The sequence below is a fragment of the Felis catus genome, chromosome A2, assembly GCF_018350175.1.
Source record: "Felis catus isolate Fca126 chromosome A2, F.catus_Fca126_mat1.0, whole genome shotgun sequence".
Lineage (NCBI taxonomy): Eukaryota > Metazoa > Chordata > Mammalia > Carnivora > Felidae > Felis > Felis catus.
Window position 1 is genome coordinate 51,250,458 of NC_058369.1, and position 21,581 is coordinate 51,272,038.

The following is a 21,581-nucleotide window of genomic DNA, read 5'->3' on the forward strand; positions in this document are numbered from 1 at the left end:
TTAACACCCGGACAGGTGCAGCCCGGCGCCGCCTCCGGTTGGCTGACGTGGGATGACGCAATGGCACATGGGCCGCCACCATTGGCTGTGGGTAGGCCCCGCCCCCCAGACTGCGGAGTTGGCGGATGCTGCACGTCTTACGCAGCCAGCGGCTGCGGTGGCGTTGGGGAGACTCAGCCGTCGGCGCCCGCGGGCTGGGTGGGTCATCTCTTCCTCCCCCGCAGCCTATGCGGATCTGGATCGTCCCCTGTCGACTAGTGGGCCGCGTCTTTGCAGCCTGCGGGCCGCTAACCTGACCCCCTTTCTTCATATCCGGATCCGGGCTCCTCCCCACAAGACCCGGGTTCCGTTCCGGACTCCTCCCCCCAAGACCGCCCATCCGGCCTCTACTCTCCTATTACTTGGACTCTGACCCATTCTCCCTAATTCTGCTGATCCTGGCCTAAGAACCCATATTCAGGCCTGAAAACAATGAGTTGACTTCTCCTTTGCCAAGGACTCAGGCCACCTCTCCCACCGTGACAAGGATAACTTATTACCGTCTTGGAATTGCAGAATAGGCTCCTTCTTCACCACCTCCCCTCCCCCAGCCGAACCCCCGAGTCTAGCCTCTTTTTCTTATAATAACACACATCTGGGCTCCCAGACCCGCGGCACCTCAGAGCCAACCCTTTTCTTTCTCACCTGGCTCCTCCAGTGAGTCATCCCCATTCCCTCTATCTACAGGTTCCCAGCCTGGGTCAGAGATGGCCTCACTGCCCCCCAGAGGCCTGGTCCCACCTCTGCTCTGGGGCCTAAGTCTCTTCCTTAGCCTCCCAGGCCCCGTCTGGCTCCAGCCCTCTCCGTCTCCCCAGTCCTCTCCCCCAACTGAGCTCCATCCATGTCATACCTGCCGTGGACTGGTCGACAGCTTCAACAAGGTGGGTGCATGAGCAGCCTCGTGGGGGGCGGCCTAACCATTATAGCACAGGGGTCGAGAGGAGTTCTGGGATGCAAGTCTGCATGAGTCAGGTACTAGCTTGGTTGCTTACTAGTTGTATATAGCCTTGGGCAGTTTGCCTCTCTGCCTCAGTTCCCTGGTGAGTGAAATACCAAAGTGCTAGAATGTGTCAGGCACTGTACTTAGCCATTACTAATGTTCTCCATTTCCAGGGCCTGGAGAGAACAATCCGGGACAACTTCGGAGGTGGAAATACTGCCTGGGAGGAAGAGAAGTTGTCCAAATACAAAGACAGGTAAGGGGCTGGAGAGGTGGGTTTGTACACCTCACTTCCCAATCTCTGCTCTACTGGTGGGGGCCTGGAGACTCTTGGGGAGTCCTTATTCAACAAATATCACTGAACATCTATAGTACAGCAGTAGATAAGGCATGCAAAAACCCATTGTTAAGGAGCTTACATTCTAGTAGAGGAGACAGTGAATAAGTAAATAGATAATGTCATATCCGGGAAAGAATAGACTACAGAATGGTGGGAGGTGTGATGTTCAAGGTGTGACATTTAAACAGAAACCTGAAGGGGGCGCTTGGGTGGCTCAGACGGTTAAGCATCCGACTTCGGCTCAGGTCATGATCTCGGTCATGATCTCGCGGTCCGTGAATTCGAGCCCCGCGTCAGGGTCTGTGCTGACAGCTCAGAGCCTGGAGCCTGTTTCAGATTCTGTGTCTCCCTTTCTCTCTGACCCTACCCCGTTCATGCTGTCTCTCCCTGTCTCAAAAAAATTAATAAACATTAAAAAAATTTAAACAGAAACCTGAAGTAAAGAAGCAAGCTATGTGACAGTCGGGGAAGGGATTTAGACAGAGTGGGACTGAGCTTGATGTATTTGAGAAGAGGCTGGGGGGGAGTGAGCAGAAGAGAGAATGGTACAACATGAAGCCAGAGGGCCTTGAAGGTCACAGAACGGAGTTAGATTTTATTCTGAGTGTAATGGTAAGCCATTGGAAGGTTTGGAGCAGGGAAGTGATGTGGTCTTATTTATACCTTTAAAAGATCACTCACTGCGATGTAGCAAAAAGACTGTAGGGACCAGAGTGGAGAAAGCAGGGAGAACATTTGGGAGGCTGGTCTTAAGTGTGACAGCAGCATGAGCTAGTGTGGAATCTAGTGGTGGACATGGTGAGAACGGGTCAGATTCTGGGTATATTTTGCAGATGGACTGATAGGGTTTGATGATGGAATCATTATGGGGTATGAGAGAAAAAGTAGAATAAAAAGTCCTTAGGTTTTGAGACTGAGCAACTGGGTGAATAGTGCGGCTGTTCTACAGTATAGGTAAAACTGAGGCAGGACCAGATTTAGAGGAGGGGTGGAATCAGGTGTTCTCTTTGAACATATTGGGTTGGGAGGTCTGTTAAACAGCCAAGTAGAGTTAGATTTAGCTGTGGGGAAATCAGGGGAAATGTAGGAGTTAGAAATATGAATTTGGGAGTCATCAGCATAATAGTCAGTATTATAAAACCATGGAATGAGTTGAGACTATAATGAATGAAAGGCCTGAGTCCTAGGCCTTCCCACTTTTCAAAGTCAAGTTGAGGGGCACCTGGGTGGCTTAGTCGGTTAAACATCCAACTCTCGGTTTCAGCTCAGGTCATGATCTCATGGTGAGTTCAAGCCCCGTGTCAGGCTCTGTGCTACCAGCGCAGAGCCTGCTTGGGATTCTCTCTCCTCTCTCTCTCTGCTCCTCCTCCACTCATGTGCACTTGTTTTCCCTCTCTCAAAATAAATACATAAACAAAAAAAAGTCAAGTTGAAGAGAAGAAATCAGCAAAGACTTGGAGTTAGACAGACTTGGATGTCAGTTGTGACCCTGTGTATCCTAGGGAAGGTCACTTAACCTCTGTGAGCCTCAGTTTCCTCATCTGTAAAATGGGGATGTTAATACTTGCTTTGACTATCTCATAGGATTGTGGTAAGGATTAAACGGTGATGCCCACTAGAAACAAAAGGTTTTGTTCTCATGTAACATTGGTCGTTTTCCTTTCCCTTCAGGGGCCTCAGTTTCCTCATTTAGGAATGAGATTGGGCAAGATAACCTGAAGAGCACTTTTGGCTGTATAGTGGCTCCTGTTTTTTGTTTGTTTGTGTTTTGTTTTTTAAGTCGTCTCCTCCTATATGCCAGGCACATGCCAGACCTTTTAAATACATAATATATATATATATAATATATGTGTATGTGTGTATACATATTAAAAAAATTTTTTTTATTACAGTAAAGTCTATATAACATAAAATTTACCACTAGAGACATTTTGTACATTTATAGTGTTTTGCAGTCTTTACCACTCTCTAGTTCCAGGCCACTTTTATCCTCCAGAAAGGAACTCTGTACCTATTAAGCAATCACTCCCTGTTCTCCCCTTCCCCCAGCCCCTGGCAACCATTACTCTGCTGTCTGTGTCCATTGGATTGCTGATTCCATTGGAACCCATTTATGTATGGCTTCTTTCACTTATCATGATGTTTTAAAGTTATTTACTTATTTTTGAGAGAGAGAGAGAGAGAGCAAGCTGGGGAGGGGCAGAGAGAGAGAATCACAAGCAGACTCCACAAGGTTAGTGCAGAACCCAGTGTGGGGCTCAAACTTATGAACCATGAGATCATGACCTGAGCCGAAATCAAGACTCAGACACTTAACCAATTGAGCCATCCAAGCACCCCTTTTTAAAGCTTAATAAAATTTCATTGTATGGATACTACATTTTGTTTATCCATTCTTCAGTTAATGAATATTTGGGTTGTTTCTACCTTTTTTTTTTTTTAATGTTTATTTTTGAGAGAGACAGAGACAGAGACAGAGCACGAGCTGGGGACGAGCAAGAGAGAGGGAGACACAGAATCCAAAGTAAGCTCCAGGCTCTGAGCTGTCAGCATAGAACCTGACACGGGGCTTGAACCCACGAACCGTGAGATCATGATCTGAGCTGAAGTCAGACGCTTAACTGACTGAGCCAGCCAGGTGCCCCAAGTTGTTTCTACCTTTTGGCTGCTGTGTATAGTATTGCTACAAACATTTGTGTACAAGTGTTTGTTTGAACAAACATTCTTTTGGGTATATAACCAAGAGTGGAATTACTGATTCATATGGTAATTGCATGTTAAACTTATTGAGGAAGTGCCAAACTGTTTTCCACAGTGGCTACACCATCTTTCATTCCATTCACCTTCACCATTCACCTTCAGTGTAGGAGGGTTCCAATTTCTCCACATGCTGCCAACACTTGTTACATGATGTATTTTTAATCACATATACGCAGCAAGGGTATTATCTTCCATTGTGAAAATGCAGGAACTGAGATATTTTACAACAAACGTGCAGGGCAGGTATTGTTTCCATTTTTCAGATGAGAAAAGAGAGGTTCAGGAGAGGTTAAGTGACTTGCCCAAGGTCACTCAACTAAATTCAAACCCAGGTCTGTCTGACTCGCTAATCAGTACCCCTTCCATTATGCCCTACGGCCTTTCCTTTGACATTGTCATGGCATGAGGGTGGGGGGAGAGGAGACCTTAAGGAGGGTGGTGGATGGGGTAGAACATATTCATACGATCCCTGCCCTGTCCGGTCAGTGAGACCCGCCTGGTAGAGGTGCTCGAGAGTGTGTGCAGCAAATCGGACTTTGAGTGCCACCGCCTGCTAGAGCTGAGTGAGGAGCTGGTGGAGAGCTGGTGGTTTCACAAGTGAGTTACTGGGGGGCTTCCCAGGGAGGGAGCCATAGGCAGGACCTGGTGGTAAAAGAGGGGGATGCATGCTGGGGCCTGTGTCCTGGTTTGACTCCTTTTTCCAAACCTAGGTCTGCTAAGGACTTGGGGGGGGGTACCCAAGTTCTCAGTCTGAGCTTCAATTTACCCCTCTGCCAAATGGGGAGAGGGTGTTGGTTGGGTAGTGTTATGGGTCTTATATCCAAGAAGGGTTGTATCACAAGTTCTTTGGGAGGGTGGGGGGTGGATAGCACCTCTGACACTGTCTCAGCCCCCCTCACTATCATCCCCACCCGCTAACCCCCTCAGGCAGCAGGAAGCCCCAGACCTCTTCCAGTGGCTCTGCTCAGATTCCCTGAAGCTCTGCTGCCCCTCTGGCACCTTCGGGCCCTCCTGCCTCCGTGAGTTTTTCAAGCTCCTCTTGGGGGATGAGGGGACTGCCAAGGTCAGGGATCCAGTCCTGACTCTACCGCATAGCTGGCTGTGTGAGCTCAGGTTGCCCTCATAACTTCTCTGGACCTTCGTTCTCATCTGCCTTTGAGAGCTGTTGAGATGAGCAAATCAGTGGGGAACGGCTCTGAAAAAAGATAAGTGGGCTAGACTGAGTCAGATGGGACTATGGTTTTTTTCATGTATGTGAGAAATGGCCCCACCCACCCCCCATTTCCCATGCATGGATCAGACCAGGCCCCATCCCCTGGACTAAGGCGATCTTCCTAGGGACAGGCGGGTGCTGCTTTGAAGCCCCCATTGTCATCATACAGTCCTGAGGGAGGAGCTAAACCTACTACCAGCCCCTTTTAGAAAAGTCTGGAAGATTCAGATAAAAGACTAAGTGACACAAAGAATAAAAAATAGATAAAACAAAAAACAACAACAACAAAGGGAGAGTGACTAAGATGATAATTCAGTCTTTATAAGAGAAAAGATTTATAAATAACCTGTTCCACAGCGGGGTATTGGTTAAGTAAATTTCATATAGTTTATGATGAAATATTATGTTGCCATTAAAAATGAGTTTGCTCTCCAAAAATATTTAATGGTATGGGGAAATAATCTCTGTATTCACGATTGTGTTTATGATCTCACCTGGTTTGGTATCTGCCCACAGCCTGTCCTGGGGGCGCAGAAAATCCCTGCGGTGGCCACGGGCGGTGTGAAGGGGAAGGGACTCGAGGGGGCAGCGGGCACTGTGACTGCCAGGCCGGCTATGGGGGCGAGGCTTGTGGCCAATGTGGCCTCGGCTACTTTGAGGCAGAGCGCAACGCCAGCCATCTGGTATGTTCGGGTAGGTAGCCAAGAGGCACAGGGCTGGGCAAGGGCAGATGGGTTACCTGCCTGCCTACCCTCACACTTCCCCCTTCTCACCCAGCTTGTTTTGGCCCCTGTGCCCGCTGCTCGGGACCTGAGGAGTCCAACTGTTTACAGTGCAAGAAGGGCTGGGCACTGCATCACCTCAAGTGTGTAGGTGAGTGAGGCCCTAGCCCTAGGTCTGGGGAGGAAAGCAGCAGCCTGGACTTGGTCCCCATCAGCACACACATCTCTGGGCTAGACCACCACAGTTCCCAACTTCGTGGTGATCTCAACCTGTTCGGGAAGGCAGAAAAGTAACCTAGAGTACAGACCGATCTTTGTACAGTTGGAGATGCCCCTGATCCAGCTCTCTAGAGGTGGGGAATCAGGAAAGGCTTCTTGCAGGTGGTATCCCTTAGGCCAAGTCTTGAAAATTGAGGAAGAGTTAGCCAGGGAAATGAAGATACTTAACCTGGGGTCAGGAAGCCTGGGTTCAAGACTTGGTTTTGGTCTCTGTGTAGCTATTTATATAAACGAGGGTAAAGGCTAAACTGCTACAACAGAAAGGTCACCAAAGACTATGACTTAAAGAATATAGAGGTTTATTTTTATCTTATACCACAGTCTTAAAACAAGTGGTCCAGGCTGGCAAGGAAGTTCCACCTGTTACAAGCATTCAAGGACCCAGATACTTTCTGTCTTACAGTGTGGTCATCCCCTTGGGATGTTTTTGTTGCTTGAGGTACCTCCATGTTCCATGACCAACACTCAGGAAGTGAGAAAGGGAAGAAAATGCATGGAAGAGTCCACTTCTGTTGTTTTAAGGCCAAGCTAAAAGTGGAGCACATCATTTCTGTTTACATCCTGTTGGCCAGAACTCAATCATTAGGCCACACTTAGCTGCAAGGCAGATTGGAAAATGTCATCGTTAGTTGGGCGGCCCGAAGTCCTACTGCACCTCTGCCTTCGTGTTGGCACACAGCCGGCAGTCTCTGCCAAGCTATTTGAGTCGGAGCAGGTCCCTTCCCCAACAACCTTGGCCTCAGCTTCCCTGTTAGTGCGATAGGGATTGAAATCCGTATCCTGCCTGTTTCCCTGCAGACATCGATGAGTGTGGCACGGAACGAGCCAGCTGTGGATCCAACCAGTTCTGTGTGAACACAGAGGGCTCCTATGAGTGCCGAGGTAAGTGCTGATTCTGTAAGGAAGGAGTGTGGGAAGGGTAGAAGGGGCTGCTCCATGCCCTTTCCCCCAAGTTTCTGCCTTCTCAGGCACCAGAAACCCCCCCCTCCCAGACTTCTTCTGGAGCAAGGCTTCCCCCCCTCCACAATCCGCCTCCGGCCTCACGGCAGCTCTCACCCTCTTCTCTCCTATCCCTTCTCCAGACTGTGCCAAGGCCTGCCTGGGCTGCATGGGGGCAGGGCCAGGCCGCTGTAAGAAATGCAGCCCTGGCTACCAGCAGGTGGGCTCCAAGTGTCTCGGTGAGTCTCCTGCCAGTGGGGCACAGACACCGTGAAGTGCCTTGCCCACCACAAATTGAGAAGAGCTGGAATGTGGACAGGGCAGGGGAAGGAAGGGTGGAATGTTGTTTGGGCAAGGGCAAAGGGGTGTCCGCATATGAATGAGATGGAGTCAGGGCTGCCATATGTGGGACCCTGGCAGTGGGGGTCTGACCCCGCCTCACCCTCCCTCAAGATGTGGACGAATGTGAGACAGAGGTGTGTCCAGGAGAGAACGAGCAGTGCGAGAACACCGAGGGCAGTTATCGCTGTGTCTGTGCCGAGGGCTACAAACAGATGGAGGGCGTCTGTGTGAAGGAGCAGATCCCAGGTGAGCCCTGTAGTGGCCCCCAGAAACCTGAGGAAGGGAGGTCCTCATCCAGGGGGAAGGCAGGCAAGCCCCTTCTCCAGGCAGCCATAGGCCCTGCCCCATCCCCACTGCCACCCATCCCCCATAAGGCTGCACTGAGACCCAAACCCTACATCTGATCCCCAGGCTGACTTTTAGCGGCCTCACACCTCCCAAGGCAGAAAGAATATGGCACTTGGTGTCAAATCCCCCCTACCTCCCTTCTTATCTGTCCATTGGGGCCAGTCCTTACCCTGGGCTGCTGACAGCTGTTGCAGGCTGTTGTTCTGAGATGAAGGACAACCACAATGATGACGATGGTGACTACTTCACAGCTCTTACCATGTGTTGACACTGTTCCAAGCCTGTTGCATGTATTAAGTTATTTCGCTTCTACAATAGGTCCAGTGCTGTTCGTATTATTCTCATCCTCACTTTACAGGGTGGAAACTAGGATGCCGACAGATGAAATAACTTGCCCAGGACCACATGACAAGCAGGTTGCAGAGCTGCGAGTCAAATCCATGCAGTCTGGCTCTGGAGCCGGGCTGGTACACAGGCTGTCTCCAGACTTGTCCACCACATGATCTTGGGCAAACCTCTTCACCGCTCTGAACCTCAGTTTCCCATTTATTGAGACAGGGACAATAACTGCCCGTTGGAGTTGTTCTCAGCAGTAAATGACATCATGTGCCAGCTTGCTGGGCAACCATGTGGCACAATGATGAGGTACGTGGGAAGCTCCAGGAACAGCGGGGGAGTGACAGGTGCTTCTCTTGTTCCTCACAGAGTCAGCAGGCTTCTTCTCGGAGATGACAGAGGATGAGCTGGTGGTGCTGCAGCAGATGTTCTTCGGTGTCATCATCTGTGCACTGGCCACACTAGCTGCCAAGGGTGACTTGGTGTTTACCGCCATCTTCATTGGGGCTGTGGCGGCCATGACTGGCTACTGGTTGTCAGAGCGCAGCGACCGTGTGCTGGAGGGCTTCATCAAGGGCAGATAATCCTTGCCACATTTGCAGGATCTCCTCCTATCCAGGCTGCCCCCAGAAGTCAGGCCTCTTTCCTGCCTGGACACTTGAGGCAGCTTGCTTTATTTTTGAGCGGGGTAAATACCACACCTGACACCTAGGCAGGTGAGACCCTTGGGGTGAAAAAGTAGCCCTAAATATGGATGCCATGAGATCTTGGCCTGGGGGAACTGGGTAGGCTTCACAATGTGTGTGAATTTTTAAAAAAGTATCTCCTTGTGGTGGCTGCTAGTGGGCTTTGGCCCCTGTCCAGGATGAGGGGGGATTCCCTCCAGGGGTGGGCCCATCATAGCCTCCTCCTGCCAGCTGCATGCTGCCAGCTCCTGTTCTGTACCCCTGCCCCTCAGCCGCTGATTATTTATTCATCTCAGGAAATAAAGGTCTTGGAAAATGGAGAAACTTCAGTCTCACTACCTGCCTCCTACTCCCTATGGGTTGGCCTGAGCTACTGCGAGCCCCCCCCACCCCACCCTTGGGGAAATTTTCTAAAACCCTGGGAAATTGAGGGCTACCATGATGGAGGAGCAGTATAAGGACAGAGGGGCTTGGCCCTGAAGTAGTGTTAGGAGAAGGGGATGGAGGAACCAGGCTTTGGAATGGAGGTTCCTGGGTTCGTTGCCAGCTATCATTTGCCAAAGGACCCTGGACAAATTGCTTTTGTCTCTGATCTTCACTCTTCCCATCTATAAAATGGGCATGATAATGCTTTCCACTCAGGCTTAATAGAATTAAGGAAGATGATAAATACGAAGAGCTGAAAACCGTGTACAACAGATAGATGTTCTGTAGCCGTTATTCTCATGGCTTCCCACAGTGGGGTACATTTCCTTTCTGGGTCCTCCCCTCCCCAACATATAGGGGACTTGGGATTGCTGGGGGTCGGGGGTGGGGACTGCTACCTCTTCTCTGAACGGGATCCTGGCATGGCCAGAGGGAGGCATGAGCCAAGTCCTAAGGGTTTATTTCTTTGGCACAAAGAGGACAGTCAGTCTGGGCAAGCAAACCTCATCTCCACACTACGGAGTCTGGAGGGGTGTTTGGGGGTACCTGGACCCCATATCCCACACCCAAATCCATGCATGTCCACCCTGTATTCCGCATAAGTCACAGCCTCTGTGCAAAATACCCACTGAAAAAAATAGATATTTAAAAAACAAAATGGGGGCAGTTAGGTTCATGCCCCAATGTTGCCAGGGGCTGTAGTTAGATGGAAACCCGGGAATGCCAGTTTTTCAAATGTTCAGTTGTCCCAGTCGGCCAAGCCATATGGCCATCGAGGGTAGGGCCCCGGTCCTGCATCCCTGGACCCCTCAGAGCTCGATGGTGTCACTGGAGGCGCTGCGGGAGTCCCCGGGCTTGCAGCGAGGCTGGACCTCACTCTGAGGTTCCCCGGGCCGGGAGGGGGTGGGGGCAGGAGCAGGGGCTGGGGCAGGCAGTAGCTGCACCGTGCTGGGCAGCTCATCCAGGGGCAGACTGTCCACCGACGACAGCCCGTGACGCCACGGGTTCCAGCTGATCTTGAGCGAGCCCCGGGAGAAGCTGTCCATGGAGCTGCCAGAAACCGCCCCGTCAGGTTCATCCGCGACATGTGGTGGGACCGGGCCGCGCACGCGCACGTCGCTGAGAGACCGGCAGCGGCCCCTCAGGAGCGAAGAGCCTGCGCCCTCGAGCTCGGCGTCGGGGTGGCTGCCCCGGCGCGGCCGCAGCGCGCCCCCGGGCGGCGGGGAGGACAGACCGCGCAGGCCACAGCGCCGGAAAACGCTGTCTCGCACCAAGTGCTCTCGGAAGAGCGCGGCGTCGATGCTGCGGCTCAAGTTGATGGGTGATGGCGGCCGCAGGTCCAGCTCGCTCATCGACGGCGCCGGCCCCACGCTGCTGCGGGACAGTCCAGGGCCACCCTGGGGACCGCGGCCCAACGACGCAGCCGACCCCCAGGCGCCTGAACTGGGCGTGGCAGGCAGCCCACCCTCTGCTGGGTTGCGGATGAGGCTCTTGCTTATGTCCAAGCTGCCTGCACCCACGCCACTAGGCCCCGCATAGCAGTTGTTTGGTCGCTCAGGCACCTCGCTCTTGCCCGAGGGCGTGGGGCACGCCAGGCGCAGCAACTTAGCCCAGCAAGCGTGCTCTGTGGGCGGCCTGGGCCGCGCGGCGGCTACAGCGGCTAGCGCAAGGGTGAGGGCCCATGTCAGCTCCAGCAGGCGCAGCCAGAAGTGGACGCCCCACCAGGCCCACGAAAAGCGACCCACCCGACCTGGGCCCGGGTATAGCCAGAGCGCCGCTGCCAGTTGCAAGCCACTGGCCAGCAGCCCCAGCGCGCCGGCCACGGCCAGCAGCCGCGGGCCCGGGCTGGCATCCCAGCCCCGCGGCCCGTCCAGCAGGCGGCGACGGCACAGACAGAGTGTGCCCAGAGCCACGGCCGCGCCCCAGGCACAAGACAAGCCCTGAGCCAGGAGGTTGAACGCAGGCCTCACTGACAACAGGTCAGTAGTCAGCAACCCCACGCCGTGCGCCAACGCCAACGCTCCCAGCAGGAGCGGGTTTTGCAGCTGCTGTGGCAGCCCCGCGCCCAGCCCGAGTAGGGTCAGGGCCGCCAGCGCAGTGAGCAGCAAGGGGAAGGGCAGGTTGTAGAGCACCAGGCCGGTGCGTAAGCCCAGCCGGGCCTGAGAGCCGTATGGGTCCGCGAGCATGTAGGCAGATCGAAGCCCCGACGCTATGAGCACCAGCACCGCTGCCACCAGAGCCAGCCGGGGCCCCGCAGGGGCAGCTGCCAGTGAGGCCAGTGCCAACAACACGGGCAACAGGAAGAGCACCCCCACCCCATAGACGTGCAGCTCCCAGGAAAAGCTCAGCACCCGCCGCAGGGGACCCCAGCGCAGGGGAGGGGCGGTGGCATTGGCCGGGGGGCTGGTGGCTGGGGCTGATGCCATGGAGCTGGCTGAGGGCTCCGGAGGGGGTGGCTGGCCCAGGGCGCGCTGCGTAGTGACCCGAATGAGGCCCCGGCGTGACGTCGAGGGGGCCTGGACTGGGGGTGCTGGGGGATGGCTTTGGGGGCGCCCCGGCCACTCCTCGGCTTCATCTGCAATAATAACAATATCAGAATAACCCTTTGAAAAGTGCTTTTGATTTCCCACATTCTCTAGTGTGGTGGGCAAGTTATTTCACTTTTCTAAGCACATCTGTGAAATGGGGATGGTAATAGCACCTACCTCATTGGATTGTGGGGAAGATTAAATGTTTAGCATAGTGCCCAACACCCAGTAATGTTAAACGACATGACCTATCACTTTTATTAATAATATACCAGCAGTTCTCAACATTGGCTGCATATTAGAATCACCTGGAGACGAACTGAATCAGAATTCCTTGGGATGGGGCCTGGGTATTGGAGTTTTTAAAAAGCTCCTCCAGTGATTTGTGGGAGTTGGAGACACTGCACTAAATATATCCAAGTTACATTTATGAATATTCTATCCCCAAAGGGCAAATGACTTGTCCCAGAGTACCCAGCATTAGTTTATTATCCTTAAGTTTTTGAAGGAAGTCCTGGCCAATTCCTTTAAGGAAGTATTTGTTCCCATTCACTCCCCCCATGTACCTCGGTTTTTAATTATTAGACAGAGTACCCACTCTCCCCCAAACCCCTAGTCATCCCCTCACCTGGCTGCAGGGCCCCCACAGGGCTCTCTGTTCGATTTGTAGTTGGGCCAGGGTCCAAGGGGCCAGGGATGAGGGACTTGGGGGTACCTGGGGTCTCCAGTGCTCCTCTCACCCGCTGAGGGGAGATGGGGTCTGCTCCATTCATTGCTGCTATCTCTGAAATAACAAAAGCAGTTATCACTGCCTGACCATGCAGTGGTCCCCAAAGTCTAGTCCCCCCAAAGGGAGGCACAATCACGCTCATTTGCCAGAATGAGGAAAATGGGACCCCGAGAGACCAGAGGTCACATAGAAACTGGGGCATCCAGCTATGCTGGAACACCATCCCCTCCCAGCCCTACTGGGAAACCTCCACTTTGATACCCACCTGGCTTAGGTTGCACGTCAGGAGTCTCTGTGGCTGGGGGACCTGAGGGCTGGGGTCTTGGTGAGCTCCTCACATCAGAAAGATCAGCCTCTTTGGGTGAGGGACTTGGAAGACTGACTTCCCAGGTCTCCCCACCTCCAGCCTTCTTGGGGAGCTCAAGTGGTAGCTCCTCAGTAGGAGGAAGGCTTTTGGCCAATGCCAGGTCTGGCTGGGGCCCAGGCTCCTGAGAGGATGCCACCTCAGCTGGAGATACCAAACCAACATGAGGGGCTGCTGGATCTTGTTGGGTGAAGAGGGGGCTTTGAGCTGCCTCCTGGTAGTCCTCCTCGCCCCCACCCTGTTCTTCCAGCACTGGCGTCTTGGTAGTGCCCAAGTTGGGGGCAAGAGTCTGGGAAGGGCCCTGGTGGTCTAAGGGGGATATCTCTGAGACTCTGATCTTGGCTTCGGCCACCAGACCCTCATCTTTAGGTGGTTGTTGTCCCATTTGGCCTCCAGATTCCTCCGGCCCTGGGGAGGGAGAAACTGTAGCTATCCTGAGTTGGAGTCTGGGAGTTATGGGGATGATAGTGAGATGGGGGAGACCCACTGGATGGGGGGCTGGTGCTTCTTGCTCCATAGGCTCCTGTGAGTCAGGAGGTCCTGTCCAGCCATGAGAACTTGGCCCTCGAGCCATCTGGAGATCATCAGTTACTGGGAGTCCTTCTCTCTGAGCCCTATGGGCTGCTTTAGGTCCGTGCAGGGCTGGGCCAAGGGGAGAATCTGCGGGCGCCTCAGGTGCTTCCTCGGCAGGGACCTGGGGGACATTGGAGTTCCAGGGGCTCTCATCTCTGGACTTCTGCCAGAGGAAGTCGAGGGCATGGGGCTCTGTGCCCATAGGGCCCTGGGGGTCATCTCCTAGGATCAGGTGTGGTTCCGAGTCCTCAAGTGGCTTGGGAAGGCGCCGGCCCAGAGCAGGGCCAGGCCCCAGGGAGAGCAGCAGCATCAGCAGTAGGGGGCCACATACACGGCCCCATGGGCTGGGGGCCATGGTCCACTCTGATGTGTGGGCCTAAAACACTCAACTTCCAGTCCTCACTGGATGAGCCTAAAAAAAGGAGAAGGGGGATGACATGTGAGCATTGGGAGCATCCATAGCTGTCCCAGGCGGGTGGTGGCAAGAAAGAAAGAAAGAGAGCTCCCCTTTCCCCAACCCCTTCCTGTTCAACCCCTTCATGCTGCCCAGAGTGACCTTTTAAAAATGTATCTCTGGTCATGCCACTTGCCCTACTTCAAAACCTTTGGTGGCTCCCCATCACCCTCAGGAAATAATATAAGCTTCTCTCTTAGCCTTCCAAGGCTACACCAGGCTGCTCATCCCCTTCAACAACCACTGGGCTGTCCAATGCCCCAATCCTTTGCTCCTGCTGTTCCCTCAGCCTGGACTGACCTCTCCCTTCTTCTTCACTAGCTGAAATCCTCTTTTTTTTTTTTTAATGTTTACTTATTTATGAGAGAGAGGGAGACAGAGCATGAGTGGAGGAGGGGCAGAGAGAGAGAGAGAGAGAGGGAGACACAGAATCTGAAGACTCACAGAGCTGAGCTGTCATCACAGAGCCTGATGTGGGGCTTGAACTCATGAACCATGAGATCATGACCTGAACCAAAGTTGGATGCTCAACTGACTGAGCCACCCAGGTGCCCGTGAAACCCTATTCTTGAAGGCCTGGCTCAAATATCAGAGCAGTGAAGAGGGAGAGGAACATGTCCCTGCCTTTGAGGAGAGATCTGGGTTTGAATCCCAGCTTTGCTATTTCCTGGGTGAGTCACTTCACCTCTGCAAATCATGGTTTTCCCATCAGTAAAATGGGTATAAGAAAAGTACCTAATTCAAAGGAGCTCTTCCAAGACTTACCTAACAAAACACATTATATAGGCCAGGCCCATAATAGGAGTTTAATAAGCATTAGAGACCTTTTACTTTTCCCTTTGTCCAGAAAGCTTTCTTTCCACCAGCCCCCTGACCTATTTCAACAAAATATGTGAGCACATACTATCTGCCAGGCCCTGGGGATAAAGCAGTGAAAAGACTGACAAGATTCCTGCCCTCACTGAGCTGGCATTCTAGGGTAAGAGGCAGACAATGAATAATTTTAAATAAGATGAGTGCTGAAGAAAATAAAACAGGTTAAGAGATTGATGGGGGCTACTTTACACAGGGGGTACAGCAGGAAGACCTCTGAGAGGTGACATCTAAGCTAGATGCTGATGAGAAGGAGCCAGCCATTTGAAGATAACGAGGGAAAAGTATTTGGCAAAGGGAACAGAAAGTGCAAAAGGCCTTGAAGCAGAATGAATGAGGTGAATTCAGGAAATGAAAAGGCTAGTGTGGCTGGAGCAGAGCAAAGGAAGGAGAAAGGAGCGAAGGGAGATAAGATCAAGAAGGTGGGGCTAGATCACAAGGGCCCTTGTAAGCCACAATAAGGCACCTGGATTTTATTCTAAGTATCACAGGAAGCCAATGCAGATGTTAAGCATGGAAGCAAAAAGGTCCAATTAAGTGTACTGAAAAGGCAGAGAGAGGCCAGTGCAGAAATCCAGGTAAGATAATAATAGTGGCTTGTTTCAGCTTAGACATTTCTTTCCCTGACACCACCTCCACCCCTTCCTATCATCCAGGTCACATAAAGCAATCTCAGGTCTCCTCCACTGGCCTGGGCCTTTTCAAGGGCTGCTTTTGCATCTTTATTTCTTGCCTCAGGCCCCCTGCATATGCCTGGCCCCGGGTAGATACGCCCTCAAGTTTCCTCTTCTTGAGTCCCTAGTTAAGCCAGGGAGGCAGGAAGGTGGCCAGGAGACTGCAGGGCCAGGGCACAGCAACTGTGAGAGAGGAGAGGCTTGGGTGTGTTTAGGGGCAGAAGCCCTGCTCCTTTCTTCTCTGGGAAGACTCCCTGGCTCCTCATCTTTGGTGGCTCACAGACCCCTTGAGAAACCAATGAAAGTTCCAGGTGCTCTCTCCAGAAAAAATGCCAAGGTTCATCCAAAGTTGTGGACAATTTCAGGGGGTTCAAAGATCCCCCAAACTAGACTCTGCCTTAAAGTCTTGTTAATTTCTCAAGCATTCACTCTGCTCTGCTCCTAGCTGGGTGCTGGGGACCCAAAGAGAAGCCTCAGTTGCAGTGTCAGGATTGGGGGGGGGGTAGCTGAGGAGGAAGGACTGAACAGCCACTGACACATGTCCTGGTTAATAATAGTGCTCCTGTGTTGAGCACTTACCCAGTAAGGCTCCTGCGCTAAGATTAGCTGCCTGTCCTCCATCTCACCCAACCCTCTCAACACAAGCAGGTGTGGGTATAACCATTTCATAGAGGATGAAACCAAGGTTCAGAGAGGTTTCGCAAATCACCCAAGGTCACACAGCCAGCGAATGGCCACACTAGATGTTGTGAGACCTGCAATGGCTCATTTTGCACAGGGGGTCCAAAAGCTTTTCAGAGGAGGTAGTTGAGTTAGGCCTTCAGTGATAAGCATATGCCATCTGCTCAACCGCCCGCAATTCAAATGAGATGTAGGCATTTATGGGCACGGAGGAGGCTGCCCAGTCCTGGGTTCCCGCTAAAGGACAGATTCTTGGGGGGATGGGGTAAAGGGTAGGGGGTATCTCTCTGCCCTAGGGACTGGAGAGAGGCCCGCCTGGGGGCAGGGCGAGGGCCGCCGCAGGGCAGCCTCCAGGACCTGGTCCATCTCGGGTTACCTCTCCTCCTCCGGCTCCTCTCCCCTGGCTCCGCGCCTTCCCGCAGTGTCCTGGGTGGGGGTGGGCGCTGGTGCAGGCCTTGCCGCTCGCGCCCAGAAAGGGGGCTGCAGTCCATGCTCCCTGCCTGGGCCCCGTCATCGCCCCCTCCCTCGGCCAGCTCCTCACCTGGGCGCGTAGCCGGCAGCCCCCGCGTTCACCTTGCGCGCGTCCCTGCAGCCGCTCCCCGCGCCGCATCCTCCGCGATGCTCAGACTTGGCTAACAGAGCCCGGCGCTGCCGATCGCCGAGCCCGCCCACAGGAAAGCCATCCCCACTTAACCCTTTCCCCTTAGGGGTGGATTCTGCTCCCCGTCCTGACCTCCCCTCTCTCGGAGATTCTCAGGGCTAAGAGGGGAACCGAGGTTCCCTTCCGCAGCATCCCTGAATAAGGGACAGCCAATCCTGGTTTGCACACCTCGTGGAGCTCACTGTCTTTATACCTGTATACCTATATCCTTATAGGGATATATATATATATATACATATATATATATATATATATATATATATATATATATACACACACACACACATACATATATATATATACATACATACATATATACATACATACATACATACCTAGAGGTAAATCCTACTTACAGCTTGCTGTTTATCCTTCAGATCTTTTTCAATGCACAGTCACATATACGTTTTAAATAGAAATGAGATCAGACTGTACATACTGTTCTGTAACTTGCCTTTCTTCTCTTCATGGTGGAATATGTGCTGGCACATTTTCCATGTAAATTTCTACAGATCCATTTCATTTCTTGTATCTGCTGTTGAGAATTGAAGCATGCACTCAGCCTATACTTTTAATTTATCCAGTCCTGAGGTTGGAGATGTAGATTGTTTCTAGCCTCTTGCTGGCAGGAATAATAAGGCAGGGGCCATTCTTGGGTAGACATCTTGGGGCACAAGCAGTAGTGTGCCTGTCGGATAATCTCCTACGTGAGATATGGTTAGATCTAGGAGTCTGCACATTTTCAGGTCTTGATAGACACTGTCAGAATGCCCCTGGTCCCTCTTTGGACAGCTCCTGATGTACTCAATGTCCACCATCGGGTTCAGTAACATTAAGAGAAATTTACACAAGGAATACATGTGTTCATTAATATGATGTAAAATCTTTAATGCCATGGAGAAATTTCCAGGGTAGATTATTGTTTATTTATTTAAATTTCAGTCATTCTATGTAAAAATCATGTAGGCTGATTGTCCCAAGTCAACACAGAAACGTTCAAAGAACACATTCAATGTCTTACTTGTGGCCTCTTCAAGTCTGCCTCCCCAGGTGTACCCACTGTTAGCATCATGTTGTTTCCTTTACTTATAAAAACATGTATGTGCATGCTATTCTTCTCACAAAAATGGGATCATACTACGCATATTATCCTATAACTTTCTTTTGGCCTTAAGCAATATATGTTGGAAACATTCTGAAGGCAATGCATACTTATTAGCTCCACCCTTTTTTTCAACTAGCTGTGGAGTGCTGCATGGTGTGGATGCACTGTCATTTACGCACATTCCCAACATTCTCCTACTGAACAGTATTTAGCTGGTTTACAGCTACTTCTTTTCTACTAGAAACAATACTGCAATAAACATCCTTACATACCAATACATACATCTTTATGTGGCAATACTCTGTTCTCTCAGATAATTATTTGTATGATCCCATTTTTGTTAATATCTACCTGGATGTATCTATCTATCATCCATGTTATCTGTGTACCTATCCTACCTATCCTATCCCTAATTATTAGCAGGTAAATAGTAGTTGGTGTGATTTTTATTTAATTTTGCTTTTCTGTTTACCAATATTCTACACAACCATGTATTTCTTTTGTGATCAGAGATAGGAATGCTAAATATCACTTAAAAAAGAAAGAAAGAGGGGCACCTGGGTGGCTCAGTCGATTGAACATCCAACTCTTGATTTTGGCTCAGGTCATGACCCCAGGGTCATGGGATTGAGCCCCACATAGGGCTCAGTACTGAGCTTGGGGCCTGTTTAATATTCTCTCTCTCCCTCTGCCTCTCTACCCTGCTTGCACTTTCTCTCTCTAAAATAAAAATAACAATAAATAAAATAAAAAAGAAAGAAAAAAATTCTTCCTAGCATCGAGCTGAAATTTTCCTCCCGGTGTTTGCCTACCTTTGGCTCTCACAGAATAGCAACACTCAGCCCTCAGTTGTGTCTGACATGTTGCAGTTTGAAGAGTGTTCAGTCCCTAAGAGCTGGTAAATGGTGGAGTCTGAATCCAGCTTTTCTCCTTCTTCTTCCCCTTCTTCTCCTCCTCCTTGTCCTCCTCCTCCTCCTCCTCCTCCTCCTCCTCCTCCTCCTCCTTCTCCTTCTTCTGGGCCTGAGTGGGGGAGGGTCAGAGAGCGAGGCAGACAGGCTCCCACAACCCTGGGATGACTTCCTGAGCCAAAATCAAGAGTCTGATGCTCAACTGACTGAGCCACCCAGGTGCCCCCAGAATCCAGCTGCTCTAACTGACTCTAGGAGAAAAACTGGGCTTTTCCCAGTTCACCTGATCATCTGACCAGCTCTACTATTTTCTTTGTGGGAACCCCTTCAGAATTGTAAAGGCATCTCTCATTCCTCTAGAATGAGGTTCTTTCAGCCTTTCTTCAAAGGACAGGATTCTGGGCTCTCAGTATTCTGACATCTTCCTCTGTTGGCTTCTTACCAGATCAACAATGTCCCCCTTAAAGTATAACTCTTAGAACTGAACCCAGTTGGTGACAAAGCTAGACTTTCACCTCCCTTTCCCAGATTCTCCTCTTCCATTAATATGACCTCACACTGAATTAATGTTTCTGGCAGCCACATCACTTTGTTGCCCAGTATCAGTCTACTAGGTCCTCCCCACCTCTTTGTGTGCAGTTGGTTTCTTGACCCTCAGGGTAGGACTTCACATTTGTTTCTTGTTTATTTTTTTCTTGTTAGATCTAGCCAGTTGTTCTGATCTTGTGAGAAGTTATCTGGATCCTGATTCTATACATAATAGATAATTGGCATTTTTTAACGCGTTTTCCAAGATCCATCTCTCTTCCTGACGGCATCCTAACTTCCTTTGAGGAAACTGTGTTTTTTCCCCCATGGGCAGTCTTAAGGGGAAGGTAGTTCTAGGGGCCCACTACAGAAGCTGAGGGGTCCAAATCCCTCCTGTCATTGTTTCCTGTGAACTCTCTGGTGAGATTTCTTTGGAGATGTTGAGATTCCTTCAGCAGGTTCAGAGCTGGCCTGGTTCTCTTCCTCAGTTTCCCCCGAGTAGGACTACCCATTCATCCCTGCAGTCTTGCTGGCCTGATAGTGCCCAATCCTACAATCGACAAAAGACCAGCCAGCTGCTCCCTGAGTGCTCTCTTTGGAGGCAGGAGCCCCAATCTCATTGTTTCCAAACCATCTATTGGTAGGGGATTTGAGATTCTACACAAAGGCAAGTGAGATTATGATCCCTTTGGCCAGAGGCCAAGATGTAAGCTGATTCTATGGAAAGGGGAGACTGGCTGGGGGTGGAGATAAGTATAAATGGGGAACACGGGGAGCACAGGTATGGGTGGGGAGTATCCTGGCTCCAAAAGGAGCTGTCAGCATCATCCTGGAGACTCTGGGATGGCAGGGATAGGTGGGGGATGATTCAAGTATCTGGGAGATGGTTAATAGCTCCATTTGTGAAGCACTTAATTGGCCATGAAGACCTTATTACACGTGTTATTCTTTTTAAGTCCTTACAAGAACCTATGTATTATTATGCTCTCCGTTTTACAGCTGGCAAGCTGAAACTCAAGAGAGCTTAAGTAATTTGTTCAAAGTCACACAGCACATAAGAGACCAAGCTATAAGTCTGACTTTAGAACCAGTGCTCTTATTTTTTTAAAAATGTTTTTAATGTTTATTTATTTTTGACAGAGAGAGAGAGAGAGACAGAGCATGAGCGGGGTAGGGGCAGAGAGAGAGGGAGACATAGAATTTGAGCAGGCTCCAGGCTCTAAGCTGTCAGCACAGAGCCTGATGCGGGGCTCAAACTCACAAACTGTGAGATCATGACCTGAGCCGAAATCGGGCGCTTAACCGACTGAGCCACCCAGGCACCCCCCCTTTTTTTTTTCTATTTGACGTTTATTTATTTTGAGAGAGAGAGAGTGAGAGCATGTGTGTATGCATGAGTGGGGGAAGGGGCAGAGAGAGGAGGGAGAGAGACACGGGACTCGAACCATGAGATCATGACCTGAGCCAAAATCAAGAGCCGGATGCTTAATTGACTGAGCCATGCAGGCGCCCCTAGAACCAGTGCTCTTAATACCGATGGCACCATCCTATCCCTGAGGAAGTACCTCAGAGAGGTAGATGGGAGGGAGATGAACATCCCAGCCCTTCCAAGTGGCCCTGCTCTGTTGGGCTATGAAAATAGACTCCAGTACATCTCTTTTGAAGGATCTTCCAACAAAGTTGGGAGTTGTTGGGAGCAGCCACTGAAAAGTACCTTAGAGGCTCCTAAGGAAGGGGAGAGAGGAGGAAAAGGCAAAGGTGATGTGGCTGGCAATGATGAAGTCTCCTGCTTAGACAATGTCCAGGACAGTTGGCTGGCATTTTCATTCTGGCTGGTCACTCTGGCAGGCACCAGCAAAAAGACAGAACAGGTGGGAGAAGGTGCAGCCAGATGAACCTTCTCTGTGCTGTGAACTCGGAGGGTTGGGTGGAGAGTTACACTCCTTCACAGAATTTGCCAAATTAAGCCACAAGGGTTTCTGGAGTCTTAACTCATTCTTTTTCAGATTTTAGCCTCTAGTGATATCAGCTGAGTGAAACTTTTAAAAAGATATTTTTGGTGTGAATAAATATGATAATCTGGTATACACTTTAAAACCAACTGTTTCCTAGCCCATTCCCTCTCACTTCCA

At 51.0% G+C, this 21,581-nt stretch overlaps 2 protein-coding genes across 4 annotated transcripts; one reads left to right on the forward strand and one right to left on the reverse strand.

The window, feature by feature from the left end:
- Positions 1-49: 49 nt before the first annotated feature.
- CRELD1 (cysteine rich with EGF like domains 1) lies at positions 50-9,268 on the forward strand. 2 transcript variants are annotated; one of them, XM_003982460.5, is made up of 11 exons: positions 50-198; positions 727-920; positions 1,153-1,235; positions 4,566-4,676; positions 5,007-5,098; positions 5,809-5,985; positions 6,070-6,165; positions 7,092-7,175; positions 7,376-7,471; positions 7,686-7,820; positions 8,628-9,268. In XM_003982460.5, exons 1-11 carry the CDS (start codon positions 126-128, stop codon positions 8,840-8,842), a joined length of 1,356 nt encoding a protein of 451 aa, XP_003982509.2. In that variant the 5' UTR covers positions 50-125; the 3' UTR covers positions 8,843-9,268. The 2 variants fall into 2 exon arrangements, with proteins under 2 accessions (XP_003982509.2, XP_006929038.1); XM_006928976.4 differs by lacking the exon at positions 8,628-9,268 and adding an exon at positions 8,281-8,417.
- PRRT3 (proline rich transmembrane protein 3) lies at positions 6,576-16,971 on the reverse strand. 2 transcript variants are annotated; one of them, XR_006593956.1, is made up of 5 exons: positions 16,789-16,971; positions 12,894-13,977; positions 12,527-12,682; positions 8,092-11,945; positions 6,576-7,188 (listed from the first exon to the last, which is right to left on the reverse strand). XR_006593956.1 is itself a non-coding variant. In XM_019824963.2 (4 exons), exons 2-4 carry the CDS (start codon positions 13,918-13,920, stop codon positions 10,180-10,182), a joined length of 2,949 nt encoding a protein of 982 aa, XP_019680522.1. In that variant the 5' UTR covers positions 13,921-13,977; positions 16,624-16,774; the 3' UTR covers positions 9,814-10,179. The 2 variants fall into 2 exon arrangements, 1 of the variants encoding a protein (XP_019680522.1); XM_019824963.2 differs by lacking the exons at positions 6,576-7,188; positions 16,789-16,971 and adding an exon at positions 16,624-16,774 and having other exon boundaries at positions 9,814-11,945.
- Between the last annotated feature and the right edge of the window lie 4,610 nt (positions 16,972-21,581).